Source organism: Pyrus communis, chromosome 9 (genome assembly GCF_041283825.1).
Source record: "Pyrus communis isolate YQ-2024b chromosome 9, ASM4128382v1, whole genome shotgun sequence".
NCBI lineage: Eukaryota > Viridiplantae > Streptophyta > Magnoliopsida > Rosales > Rosaceae > Pyrus > Pyrus communis.
The window spans coordinates 13,362,903-13,377,142 of record NC_142573.1 but is presented as its reverse complement, the minus strand read 5'-3'; the positions used below and the strand labels follow the sequence as shown (position 1 = coordinate 13,377,142).

At 36.2% G+C, this 14,240-nt stretch overlaps 2 protein-coding genes across 2 annotated transcripts; both read left to right on the top strand.

The window, feature by feature from the left end:
• Positions 1–3,999: 3,999 nt before the first annotated feature.
• LOC137739237 (ubiquitin carboxyl-terminal hydrolase 6) lies at positions 4,000–10,608 on the top strand. The gene is made up of 18 exons (XM_068478789.2): positions 4,000–4,398; positions 5,448–5,593; positions 5,769–5,804; positions 5,935–6,042; positions 6,606–6,706; positions 6,799–6,925; positions 7,139–7,198; positions 7,300–7,367; positions 7,663–7,713; positions 8,019–8,127; positions 8,243–8,331; positions 8,942–9,011; positions 9,233–9,313; positions 9,421–9,516; positions 9,612–9,660; positions 9,782–9,880; positions 9,966–10,040; positions 10,287–10,608. The coding sequence occupies exons 1-18, from the start codon at positions 4,389–4,391 to the stop codon at positions 10,340–10,342; spliced, it is 1,431 nt and encodes a 476-aa protein (XP_068334890.2). The 5' UTR covers positions 4,000–4,388; the 3' UTR covers positions 10,343–10,608.
• A 2,289-nt stretch (positions 10,609–12,897) lies between these two features.
• On the top strand, positions 12,898–14,240 carry LOC148694288 (uncharacterized). The gene is made up of 2 exons (XM_088699647.1): positions 12,898–13,753; positions 14,080–14,240. Exons 1-2 carry the CDS (start codon positions 12,898–12,900, stop codon positions 14,106–14,108), a joined length of 885 nt encoding a protein of 294 aa, XP_088555773.1. The 3' UTR covers positions 14,109–14,240.

The window sequence follows — 14,240 nt, the reverse complement described above, 5'->3', positions numbered from 1 at the left end:
TTTTTTATCGGTTTCCAATTGGCTAAAAGGTACCATTGGGTTTGTTCGCAGCCATAAGCATTTCAATTAGCCCTAGAGAGAGGAGGAGGTGGGGGAATTACAATAAACCGACACTAGGTAGGACAGAAAGTAGCTTGGGAGATGGAGGTGGTTTTTATTGTACAATCTCTTTGCTGTTTATTTCTACATTTGGCACATTAACACTTATTTGGTAATTAATTTTCTTTTTGTTTTTAGTTTTGGGAAAGAAAAAGAATTTTTGTTTGAATTTGTTTTGGGTGTTTGTCGTTCAACATCGTTCTTATTTTGTTGTATTTTTAGAAAGGGAACTGTTATTGGCACTCCAAAAATCTCATTTTACACTCCAAACTTTCTATATTTGGAAAGAAAAATACACTTGTGAGGAGTGTAGATAGACATTTTTGGAGTGCCAATAACACTTTCCTTTAGAAATAGTGTTTATTTTGTTCACTTCCATAAATAGTGTGGATCATTTTGCTTCAGTTTATGAAATAGTGTGGTTATTTTGCTATAGTTCTAGAAATGATACTGTTTATTTTGCTGTAGTTCTAGAATAGTGTGGATTATTTTGGTTCAATTTCAAAAATAATGTATGTTATTTTATTGTAGTTCCAGAAATAGTGTAGTTATTTTGGTTCCGTTTCAGAAATAATGTTTATTTAGTTCACTTCCATAAATAGGTGTGGGTTATTTTGATTCAGTTTCAAAAATAGTGTGCATTATGTTGTTGTCACATCCCCGCCCGGGACCGGGGCCACTTCCCGGGCCCGACTCCACAACCGTAGCACGATATTGTCCGCTTTTGGCTGACCATTCCCCCACGGTTTTGTTTTTGGGAACTCACGAGCAACTTCTCAGTGGGTCACCCATCATGGGATTGCTCTAGCCTCCTTCTCGCTTAACTTTGGAGTTCCTACGGAACCTGAAGCCAGTGAGCTCCCAAAAGGCCTCGTGCTTGGTAGGGATGAGAATATACATATAAGGATCACTCCCCTGGGCGATGTGGGATGTCACAATCCACCCCCCTTAGGGTCCCGACGTCCTCGTCGGCACATACGCGACCAGGGTTAAGCTCTGATACCAAATTGTCACATCCCGACCCGGGATCGGGGCCACTTCCCGGGCTCGACTCCACAACCGTAGCATGATATTGTTCGCTTTGGGCTAACCATTCCCTCACGGTTTTGTTTTTGGGAACTCACGAGCAACTTCCCAGTTGGTCTCTAGCCTCCTTTTCGCTTAACTTTGGAGTTCCTACGGAACCCGAAGCCAGTGAGCTCCCAAAAAGCCTCGTGCTTGGTAGGGATGGGAATATACATATAAGGATTACTCCCCTGGGCGATGTGGGATGTCACAATTGTTGTAATTTCATAAATAATGCGGACTATTTTGGTTTAGTTTCAGAAATAGTGTATCATTTTGCTGTAGTTTTAGAAATAATGTGAATAAACTAAGCTCACTAATCAATGAATTTGAGTTGCTGAAATTTGATCCAACAGCTACAAATAGGGAGCCCCTTTAAAAGTTATAATAATTGTACCCATTTGATCAAATTTCAACGGACCAAATTCATTAATTAGTGGGGTCAGTTTCCTTGGATCCGGAGGGGATCTAGTTCCTTTGCTCGAAACTGAATCCCCTCCGGATCCCAATAAACTAAGCCCATTATTCAAAGAATTCGGATCATTGAAATTTGATCTAATGACTATAAACAGAGGGCTCATCTAAAAGTTATAATAATTGTAGTCATTAGATCAAATTTCAACGGTCCGGATTCATTGATTAGTGGGCTCAATTTCCGAGCCATTTTCACTAGTTTTTCTAAAAAATTAAGGGTAGTGCTTTTTTTTTTTTTTCACATATAGACTACTCCCTTTAATTTAATTTTAATTTTTATAATTTTTCAATTCATTCAATTTGACGACAAAATATTTAAAAAATTTGATACTCAAAATTGAGAGTATATGTGGAAGCTAAAAGATAGTATACAAATGCTACTTAATACTGTGGTCTAGTGGTATTCCTATTTACTTGTAAGTGAGAGATCTTATGTTCGACTCTCAGACTCTCGTTAAAGGCAAATTTAAACCATATATTGCTAGCCCATTGTGAAGCTATGTTTACCCCCTTCCCTTAGTGTAGATACTAGTATTTGTTAAAAAAAAAAAAAAAAAAAGATAGTATACAAATAGCACCACCCTTATATTAGAAGTATGTTACTCTCCTAGTTAATCAGACGTGTTTATGATTCCTACGTCGTTGTTTAGGATTTTTAGTACCTACGAAAAAAAGGTTAAAATCACACAAAATACTTACAAGAGTACAAGAATGTTGTAGTATAAATGCTTATGCAAGGTTATTCTCCACAAGGACTATTTAAATAATTTATGTAAAAACAATCCTAATTAACTACTAAAAACTAAGAATTTAGAAGTATGATTTGGAAATTGGGTAATATTAAAAACGAATTTTAATTAAAAAAATAGTAAATTCGTCCAAAATTAATAAAAGAAAAGAGTTTTTAAATATCAATTCATAAAAGCACTAAGGTTCCGCTAGTACCTAGCAATTCTATGTTTTTCCTAATATATATTTATTTAGAACCTCCAACATATAACGTATATCTAACAAGCAATCTGTCCGGACGTTTGGATCAAATATAAACATGAGAGGCTCATTATATTTTGTGAAAACCCTTTGAAAAATCATGCAAACCTTAAGACATGGTGTTCATCTTAAGTGAAATTACAATTATTAATTACAAGAAGCCATCGTCAATTTCATGAAACCTTCCGACCAAAATTGCATAAAAAATTTTCGATACCAACTGTGATTCCAACCCCATATTGAACCGTGTTATCCTGTGTTCGCCCTTTCTGTCACTAAAATTAGCGTCGACACCGTCAAACACGTGAGCCTTAACATATAAGTAATAAATAAATAAATAAAAATTTCAACAATGAGCACATCTCAAAACATACAATATGTAAATGCTTTTTCGAACACATAAATTATGAGTGGGCACCGAACCAACTAAACTAACAAATTAGAATCATTTTGGTCGGTTTGGTTTGGTTTTGACTAATAGAAAAGTCAAATAATTTAAATCTGCATCGAACCGATTTATTTTTAGTTTCGTTCAATTTTTACACTTTTAAAACTGATCAAAACTAAACCGGACCTACCATATCTCTTGTAATTATTTATTTTATTTATTATAAAAATGTCAATGTTAGGTTATTTTGATGTCTTACCATACACATATTACAAGTTGTAACGACCGGTAACAATTAGAGATTTATCTGCATTTTATGCTTATATGAGATTGCAACTAACAAAATCGTTTGCTAACGTGAAATTTAATTTAGCTAAAACTTAGTCTTGGTTGATTTGATGTAAATTTTATGTTTCAAAAACTTAATATTTTGATTGAATTGGAATGTGTGAGAGGTTTCAATTTCAGAAAATTAAAAATATAAAATACTGGACGTTTAATTGATGTGTTGGAATAGGTTTAAACCAACCAAACCAAACTGATTAATAATGGCTTAGTTGGTTTGGTTTCAATAGTGGTATGGTCAAAATCAAACCAAACCAAACTATCCATAGGCCATGTTATTGTTAACAAAGACAAATCCATTGCTGATTTATTTATAAGTGATAAGTTTTAGGTTAAATTCTCGTTAATTATGAATTTGAACCACATTATTACTAGTCCGTTGTGAAACTTGGTCTACTTACTCACCTCTTAGTGTAGATAATATAATTTGTTCAAAAATATCAATTATTCTTTCAGCCTAATAGGTTCCAGCCTCCTCTCACCTAAACATTTTGAAACCCCCCCCCCAAAAAAAAAAAAAAATCTCATTAGATCATTTTCAATGGAAATGTCAAATTAAGCAGTCAAATTAAAATTGATAGTTGATGAGGCAACCTGGAATCTTATGTTAAATTTTGTGTTTCTCCAACCAAATTGTCATTGAAACAAAATTTTTATTAGCTGAAATGCTAGTGAAATAGAAATCCATCATTAAACTAATAAAAAATGAATGGATGTCGACGTCAAATAATTCATATTTACAAAGACTTCAATTCAATCCGCAAATAACATTTCGGTTGAGATGATTTTCTATGCTGGTAGTGACATTTCCACCCAAGTTTGTCTTTCACGTTGGAGATGCTGTTAGGTTTTTGTTACCGACACGGAGTCGAAAACTCGGGTCGGACTTGCCCACTTTAAAACAAAAGCCAGAAAGCCTGGAACATTGAAGCACATTTCTCTTTGCCTGTTCTACAAGCCAATAAACTCTGCAAAAACCCGAACCTCCGTTACTCACCGATCTTCGAAGCTCCAAACCTTTTCCGCCATGCTTAACGGTAAGAGCGCTGATCGAGCTTAATTTTATATTATATTTTATTGATTTTATCTGTATTTCAAATTGGTATTTATACTTGATTGTTTTTAATTTCGAGCATTTCTGGCGTGTAATGTTTCACTTTGGGGGCGAACTTAGGGGTTTTCATTCAGTTCTGTGATCTAGGTTACCGGAGATTTGTGGTGTTTGATGCGCCTAAGCAGTTTGTTCGTCCGTCTTTTTTTGAGTAATTTGAGCTCGATTTGTAGGTTGTATTTGGAAATTAGGATCTGTGTCCTTGTAGTTTTGGGATTTCTGATGTGGGTTTTCGTGTTTAAGTGGAGTGGTTTAGTTACGCATATAAATTTCTCTGTCAATTAGGTGTGTTTGCTATTTCATCTTATGCAACAATGTTCATACCATACAATCGAAGAATCCCATTAGAGGATTAACTAGTTTTAACTTAGCTGAAATTTGGGATTTCTCATGTGGGTTTTTATATATCAAGTGGACCGGTTCAGTTGCACATATAAATTTCTCAGTTAATTTGGCTTCTCTTTGCTGTATTCATCTTATGCAACAATGTTGCATAGCATACTAGCGAAGAATTTAAGGTGTTGCTGAAAACGCAGTTTTACAAGACTCCAGTTTTTTTTTTTCTTTTTTTTTTTTTTTTTTAATTAAACATTCCGCGTGTGTTTTGGTTACTAACCAAACATTAAGGGTGTGGTGCTGTACTAACCTGAGTAGGCATAGGGCATGCTTATATGACTTCACAGTGAACAGATTGCAACACCTTTACCCATCCGATTTAAGTTCCATCAAGAACGCAACTGCTTTAATGCCCCACTTCATTACAAGCCCATGCTACTAGACTTCAGACTTTTGTTAGATTCGAATGAACTAGTCTTAGTTGGGTACCGAATTTTTATTCTTTCCAGATGCTATTAGCTTAGTCTGAGAATGGTATAGATGGATTCTTATAAGATATGTTGTTCTGCAGATTTGTAACTTGTTACTTGGGTTGGTAGATTCTGTTATTGACATTTGTGGTTTATTACTCATTTTCAGTGAGTGTAAAATGGCAAAAGGAGCTGTTGAAAGCTGTGGAAATTGATACTACTCAGCCACCTTATGTATTTAAATGCCAACTATACGACTTAACAGGGGTACCTCCTGAAAGACAGAAGATAATGGTTAAAGGTGGTTTATTGAAGGTAAATAGATCGCTCAGGCGTAGTGAAATTGTCCATATATACATATGTCTTGTTCTTGATGCTGGAATGGTCAAGTAAATCCTTTTTCACACGCCAATTAAAACTTCCTGTACAAAGATGAATTTGGATATTATATGCCTAACCTTTTGTGTGTTTGTATGTTTTTTAAATGTAGGATGATGCAGACTGGTCGACTCTAGGAGTAAAAGACGTGGGTTTTTGTTAAGCGAATCACAATTAGTATTATATGTATCTTCTTCTTATTTATTGTTGCTTTAATCACAAATCTTCATTGTTTCCTACAAGAAAAAGAAATGATCGATAATATATACATTTTGTAGGGTCAAAAATTGATGATGATGGGGACAGCAGATGAGGTTGTCAAGGCTCCAGAGAAGGCTATTGTATTTGCAGAAGATCTCCCAGAAGAAGAACAAGCTCTTCACTTGGTAAGTACTATGTAGTTGTGTTTTGCAGATTTAAAAAGCTGTCTTTTCTTCTTAGTGGACCTTGTGCTGTTATTATGACATACATGTGATATTTTTCTGCAAACTTCTCCCACCTCTTTCATTTAGAGTTTTGCAAATTTCTGTTATCTTTTTAATTTGACCTTGTGCTGTTATTATGATATGCTAGTGGCTCTGTAACATTTTTATTTTTTTCTTACTTTTTTGTGATTATGACATTAATGAGGATTTTGTGCTGGACTCTTCTGGTAAGTTTCCTTGTTGGCTAGTAGTGCCAACACATTATTTTATTCTCATTTGCATGTGAATCATTATCAGAAATAATGGCTTCAGAGCATTCTCAATTATGCCACTTTTATATCTTTGAAGGTTCCGTCGTAAAATGAACTTTTGTGTCCTTTTCTCTTTTTATTTCAGTAATTTTAACTTGTTAGATTTTTTATATGTTTCTGAATTTCATGATTTTATTTTGGGTTTCAATATTTTTTCCTTTTCTTTTTGCCATTTGTATAAATTATTTCGACCTATGTTACTTTTATTTCCAGGGTTATGGTGCTGGTCTATTTAACTTGGGAAACACCTGCTATATGAACTCCACCATACAATGTCTGCATTCTGTTCCAGAGTTGAAATCAGCTTTGATCAAGTAAGTTAGATTCTTCAGTTAAAGAATGAATTTCAATTTCTTACAATTGTTTTTCCTATCAGACTAGTGATGACAATGTATTATTTCTTCAGGTATTCACATTCTGGAAGAAGCAATGATGTGGATCAGACTTCTCATATGTTGACTATTACAACTCGTGATTTATTTAGTGAACTGGATAAAAGTGTCAAGGCTGTGGCACCCATGCAATTTTGGATGGTTTGTTATCTTTATTCACTGTTTTAATTAAATTCTTGAACTACTTTTCATCTGTCCATGAAGCTTGAGAAACTTGTACTGTATATTCTTAATTCTTGCATTTTACTTTGGATAGAAACTATGTCATGGAGCCTAATAATCATTAGTGTATTGGTAGTTTCTTACTAGTACAGGCGGAACGAATAACAAGTTGGTTTGTTGTTATATCTGCAGGTATTGCGCAAAAAGTATCCTCAATTTGGTCAGCAGCATAATGGTACCTTCATGCAACAGGTTTTCAATTTGGGTTTTTATCCTGTTGTAAGGCTGCGTTTTTTCGGTCTAGCTACTTTGGTAGTTTATTGATTTTTTTTTTTGTTCTTAATGCATAACAGGATGCTGAAGAATGTTGGTCACAGCTTTTATACACCCTTTCTCAATCTCTAAGATCATCCGGTTCTAGGTGTGTTTTTTATTTTATTTTTCTGGTTTTAGATATGTGTAGGAAGTTAGGAATTGAGAGTGGTTTAATGACCTTAGGCTTAACCTAATGATCTATGGAAACTGAATCCACTTTGATTGTTATGTATGCTAAATTTGGGTACTAATACTTTTGTAAGCAATTTTTGTCTTTGTTTTCTTTGAACTCCTAAGTTCTTTTAGGTCCAGTAGCAATTTTTGTTCTCTTTGTTTCGGTTGCCAGTCTTTGTTCTGCCGTACATATATTGGAAATTATACTGAATAATGTTCTCTTGCAGTGAAAGTCCAGACTCTGTTAAAGAACTTTTTGGCATTGAACTTGTTAGCAGGTTAGACATCTGCAACTTATCAATTTACTGTATTCTAATTAGATATTGACTAACACTCAGTTGCAGTCTGAGATTACCTAACATTTTTCAGTTTAATTATGAAATTAATAATATATACTTCAGTTTTTATGACTGGCTTAAATTTTTTTTAACAGTTAACATTTGAATAATTTGTTCAGTTTCTTCTTGCTGGCCTGAAATATTACTTGCTTGTTGAAGTTCATATTTCATTTATGAGTTATAAGTTTAATAAAGCTGAGATTTTTCTACCATTTGTTACACTTATTGATGTGGTGGACTGCTAGGGTGCACTGCATAGAAAGTGGGGAAGAAAGCTCAGAAGCAGAGTCAGTTTATTCTCTGAAGTGCCACATATCACATGAGGTGAACCATTTGCATGAAGGGTTAAAACATGTAAGAATAATCTTCTTCATTTCATTTTGTGTGTGCGTGCTAGAACGTGTGATGATATTATCAAGATACTCGATAGTAATTAGAGGGTCCTCATATATTACACTTCTTCATGCAGGGTTTAAAATCAGAACTGGAAAAAAATTCTCCTTCCTTGGGGCGTAGTGCCATCTATGTCAAGGAGTCTCTTATCAATGGCCTTCCAAGGTACAAAAATGACTACATGTATATGAATACATTATTCTTGATTCTAACCTGTTAGTCACCAACATGTAATGATTTGCACTATTACATAGTCCGCTTAGTATCTTGTGCGCTTATTTAAGGTTCTGATTGTTAATCATTTCGGTTTTAGTTTTAGTTTTAGTTTTCATTTTTTGTGCTATGAAGAATGTAGGAGAAAGGTGGAAATAAGAAAGGTAAAGGAAGGAAGGTGGAAGAAATGCGAAAAGGACTATGTATGAAATGCTCCATAGGAGTCCATACACACACAAAATGAAAACCAAACAACCAAAAACTGGAAACAATTCCAAGTTGTTTTCACTTTCATGTTTTTGTTTTCATACAATCTTCATTTCTCTCTCCTTCCCACCACCTCTGTTCATCCCTTTCCATTCCTCATTCTCCCCTATGCTTTATTTCTATTTCTAGCACAAAAAATAAAAATTATGAGCTAAAATCGATATGGTTATCAAACAGGCCCCAAGTTCTGGATGGGTGGCTAATTGTGTGTAGTCTGCTCTTTGACTTAACTCAAAAAAATATTACAAAAGGGGAATCTTACAGTTAGTTTTTTTTTTTTTTTTTTTCCGTCTAGGTACCTGACCATTCAGTTTGTACGTTTTTTCTGGAAGAGGGAATCAAATCAGAAGGCCAAGATTTTGCGGGTAATGCCTTTTTTTTTCCTTCTGATGTACAAATTTGTCGTTTGTCTCCTTCCATATCATTTTAGGTGGAAAAAGAAGTTATTTCCTTAAAAGAGTTTCTGCATATGTGTTGAATATGCTTTACAGTTTTTTTTTTTTTTTGGCAAGTTTACTGCAGTGCTATCTTATTATGAAACTGTTATTAGCAACACTGCCTAATAAACTGTTTTCTCTTGTCTTAGAAAGTCGATTACCCTTTGCAATTGGATATTTTTGATCTGTGTTCAGATGATCTTCGCAAAACATTGGAAGCTCCTCGTCAGGTATGTACTTCTCTTTGATTTTGATGAACTTATGTCAACATTTGGTAAAAAACATTGACTGTTATTCTGTTGTACTGGTCCTAATTATTTCCAACCTCAACTTTCAGAGACTGAGGGATGAGGAAGGTAAAAAACTTGGTTTGAAACCCAGTGAAAAGAGCTCTGATTCAAAAGACAAGGATATCAAGATGTCTGATGTGGAGGTGATTATACAACCTAGCTATACACTTTTTCTCAGAAACCTCATGCACTGCCTATTTGAATACGTATAAAGCATCACCCTCTTTTCTGCATGCAGGGATCCTCAAACAGAAGTGGAGAATCATCTAATCCTACATCAGAAGAAGGTAAAAATCAATCAACCTTCATAAGTTCAACCTTGTGATTTTTTTTTTTTTTTTTTTCTTCTTTCCACTCTGGTTGTTTGAGTCCTTAGTTAGCACTTATTTCGCCGTCCATTTGCTGCAGGTGATATGACTGGAATTTATGATTTGGTTGCTGTGCTGACACACAAGGGCCGTAGTGCAGACTCTGGCCATTATGTTGCCTGGGTCAAGCAAGAAAGTGGTCAGTTTTCTGGAATAACTGCTAGTTTGTCTGCATGTGATAAATTCAAACCTTTTAACTCATGGAATTATTTTGTTTGGTCAAGGGAAATGGATCCAATATGACGATGACAATCCCTACCCACAGAAGGAGGAAGACATCACCAAACTCTCTGGAGGAGGTAAGATTGCTGAAAATTCTTCTTACGAGAAAGTTGATAAAAATCCATGCAATGCCATTATGTATCTTATAGCATATATAGATCTCTAACAGCCGAGCGGCTCACCTGTGAACTTGTCAATTAGCAGTGCCTAAACCTACTTACTGATGTCTGGGGCAATACTCTTTCTGCTTGCACCCCGCCGCTTTGGCATCTATCTGGTTAGCTTAATATTGCCGTCACTCTAATAGTTTTTGCTTGTTTCAGGTGATTGGCATATGGCCTATATCTGCTTGTACAAGGCCCGTACCATCCGCATGTGATATTTTCCTTTACCTCAATTGAAATTGAAACACCCTTTCAGTTTATATTTCACAGGGATTAGATTCTACACAACTGTATCGTGTGCAATTGAAATTTGTCCCCAATGTGTGTTACAAGGAAAAATTCAGGAATTTTAGACGTTTTTTTAATTATGTAAGCAAATTTATTTGGTTTACGTTGAAGTTTGTCCTAAATGTGTGCTAGAACGAAGACTCATTGCCATTTAGATGTTTCTTTAATTTGAGTGTTACATGTTTTGCCGGAATGCTCGAGTTACTGTTAACAAAATATAGACGGTGAAAGTCGAATTAAGCTGCACGAAATGTTGTCCCTTCTTATCAGCTTCCTCATAGTTATAGTAGGGCATATCGCAGACGAATCCCACTCGTGCGACCCCGAACCTGCGGCTGTGGCTTCGGATAGGGGTTGGAGGAAGCGCTATCCCCCCGAGCCAAGTGGAGCATGCATGGAGTCAATGCCGCTTCTCTTCTTTTCCTTGGTACAGCTGGGCCATCTTGGACTTGAACCAGAGACCTCACCCGTGAAGTAAATCATCGCACAACCTAGCTCAGGGTGTGTGGATTGCATATGTAGTAAGCAAGTGGGAAATATTTGGTTTTGCAGCACAAGACCAAGCCATTATATTTCCCTACCGTAACTGGATCTTCTTTCAATCGGGGAAACTCTAGTCTTTCAAACAGCGGAGCTAGCAGTAGCACATTTGACAACGACAACGAAGTCAGTCTAGCAAGTCAGTCTTCCCCTTCCAAGCTTATCACTTGGAAACACACAGATTGAAAAACGAATCAACTGCTTGGAAGCTGACAGAATTTCCGTTAACAAATCGTCAGGGAAATCGCCAAAATTACCAGCATTCATCCAATTCGATGATGATCGATAAGACGATGTTTTTGATAGTTTTGACTGCTATCTACCTCCTGTCTCTATGTTATATAACATATATTTCAAAGACACGCAAGCGTAGCAGAAAAATTAGACATCTAGGAATACTTATACGTAACAAAAACAATATCAGAAAGATTCCATCGTATTAGCGGCCTCTATATGCTAAAGTTCTATAAAGAAGCCATTTAGTGGCTTTCTTTGGATATGTTTTAGGTTTGAATCACATAGATGGTAAGTTCGATATCAAATTCTATATATCGCTGCATAGAAAAAAAGTTGATAAATACTTCTTCTTTGGGCCTCAACGTGGTAAAATACTTCTTTAGGATTCCTTGTTCCATAAGTATTATAATAAATATAATATACATTTTCTTACTCTTCAAGGGATTGTCTTGTATGTATATATAAAGGAAACAAAGCGTTTTCAAAAATCGAAACCTTTTTTTATAGGTTTCGCAAAACGAGTGTGTTTGGGTGACGGAGTTCCAAGTCTCAATTGATTGAGGATAAGCTAGTAAGGAATAGACTACAAAATGTTTTACAGAGCGGGTAAGAAAAAGTCCTCATGAATGTCTTTTCTAGTTCCTCTATCAAACTTTTTATAGTCCATTTCTTACTAACTAATTTGGTTTCAATCCATCCAAACTTGGAAATCCTTCACCCTAATATAGCCTTAATAGTGCTTATATGTTTGAGAAGCAAAGAACTAACAATTGCTTTCGATGGAAACTCTTTTTCCAAGTACTTTTTTCAAGAAGAGCATGAATTTTTAGCTAAATTTCGACGTTGTTATATATTAAAGCGCATATGGGCAAATCACTAGCAAACCTGTCCATACTTAGGGAATTGATTTTCATAGGTGTTGGGCAATCTGCAGATGTTAAAGCTAGACATCAACGCGAACTAAAGGATTTATGGTATTGACAAAAAATCAAAAGGACACAATTTGATACGTTGAGAAACAAAGCGGTTCGAAGCAATCTATTGGAAGTACCAGTGGTTATTAGGGTTTCCTAGATATTAGGATGGCTTCCGTGTTATCAGGTATTAAGAGGCTTTGTCAACTGTTCAAGCTTGTGTCTGCCCGAGTATTGGTTGTTCCCCAGGAGGTTAATAACCGGGTTCCTTGTGTTTAGGAGTCTAGGTTGTCAACTCCCCTTAATCATAGAGCCAATGCCCTAATTTCAGTATTGTTGTTTTGCCTTCCCTAAGCCATCTGTTGTGGCATAAATTAAGGAAGGCCTTCTCCCTATTTATGTGGGTTGTACATTGTAATCACTTTCATGATGAAATACAAAAACACAACAAAGAAAATCAACATGGTATCAGAGCAGGGAAAATAACCTGCTTCTGCTTTACTACTTGTTGAGCGTGTTCATCCTCCAACATGGCTGAAGAAAATCCATTAAGATCAGATGCTGAAAGTTCATCGGTGATTTCATCCGGGAATATGCCTGAGATGGATGTTAATCCAAATCAAAGGTTAAGCTCAGTTCTGTTGAATGAGTTTAACTATTTGCCTTGGTCGAGAGCTGTATCCCTCGCTCTAGGTGGAAGGTCCAGGTTAGGGTTCATAAATGGGAGCATCGAAGTACCTGATGCTTCCTCACCAAACTATGAATCCTGGCTTAGCAAAGATCAGCTGGTTATGTCGTGGCTCATCAATTCCATGGATCGCAAGCTAGCTGAAATATTCAGCTATTCGGAATCCTCATTTCAGTTATGGGAGACTGTCAAGGAAATGTATGGCAGTCAGAATAATGCTGCACGAGTCTTCCAACTGAAAAGGGACATATCCAATCTACAACAAGAAGGTAAACCATTTGTGCAACTCTTAGGGAGCATGAAAAGCATGTGGAATGAATTAGAAACATATCGTCCTCATACGATCGATGCTGCTGTGATTCGCAAACGAGCAGAAGAAGACAAGATATTTCAACTTCTGTCTAGTCTCAATTCAGAATATGAAGATCTACGAAGTCACATACTCATGAACTCTGAACTCCCTTCCTTCACCAGTGTATGTGCAACAATCCAACGTGAAGAAGTGAGGAGGAAGGTCATGAACATGGGTACAAAGGCTAGTGTACCTGATGCCAGGGCTTATCTGACCAACGAGAGGAAGTACAAAGGAAAGCACCCACATTTGAAATGTCAACACTGTAACTATACCGGTCATGTCAAGGAAATGTGCTGGATTTTACATCCAGAATTAAAACCGGACTTCATGAAGGACAACAAGGGTACACAAAGGATGAACCGTACTGTACATCGTGCTAATCATGCTTCTGCCTCTACTTCTAAGGGGTCTGACACATTAAAAACCTTCACAGCAAATCCTGCTGAACTCATGAATGAGTTTGCATTGTACCTTCAAGGCAGGAAAGGAAGTGCTGGAAGCAACCGAGGAGACAACTTGGAAGAAGAAAACTCGACGGCTTTACTAGGCAAGTTTGCTGGTTTCCTGGAGGACTCAAAAGCCATACCCCAAGAAGACATGCAAGGTATCATGAAAGCTTTTAAAACTGCTCTTAATATAAATATGTTGCATGATTTTTGGGTTGTGGATTTGGGTGCCACAGATCATATGACCAACCATATATCTAAGCCTAATAAGTTTGAAAAATTATCAAATCCCTCTTGAGTTTCAACTGCAAATGGGGAGAATGCAAGGGTTTTAGGAAAGGAAAAAATAAACCTCATGTCTGATGTAATTGAGTCAGTGACCCTATATGTTCCTTCCTTTCCATTTCAACTCCTTTCTGTGGGTAAAATCACAAAAACCTTGAACTGTTTGGCCATATTCTCCCCTCACAATGTCATTTTTCAGGATTGTGCCACCAAGAAGACGATTGGTGAAGGGTTTTTCCTAGATGGTCTCTATTACATGTCAAAGAACAATCCCAGGGGGTTCCAAGTCAAGTTCAATCCCATTCAAGAGAACCAATTGTGGCATCAACGTTTAGCTCGCCCGGCCCCAACCATTTTGTC

Bases quoted from the DNA above. Each gene is read 5' to 3' on its own strand.
- LOC148694288 (XM_088699647.1), top strand. From the start codon at position 12,898: ATGTCGTGGCTCATCAATTCCATGGATCGCAAGCTAGCTGAAATATTC. The intron at 13,754-14,079 runs GTATCATGAAAG...GTCATTTTTCAG, and splicing joins ACCCCAAGAAGACATGCAAG to GATTGTGCCACCAAGAAGAC.
- LOC137739237 (XM_068478789.2), top strand. The intron at 6,707-6,798 runs GTAAGTTAGATT...TTATTTCTTCAG, and splicing joins TTGAAATCAGCTTTGATCAA to GTATTCACATTCTGGAAGAA. The intron at 7,714-8,018 runs GTTAGACATCTG...GTGGACTGCTAG, and splicing joins GGCATTGAACTTGTTAGCAG to GGTGCACTGCATAGAAAGTG.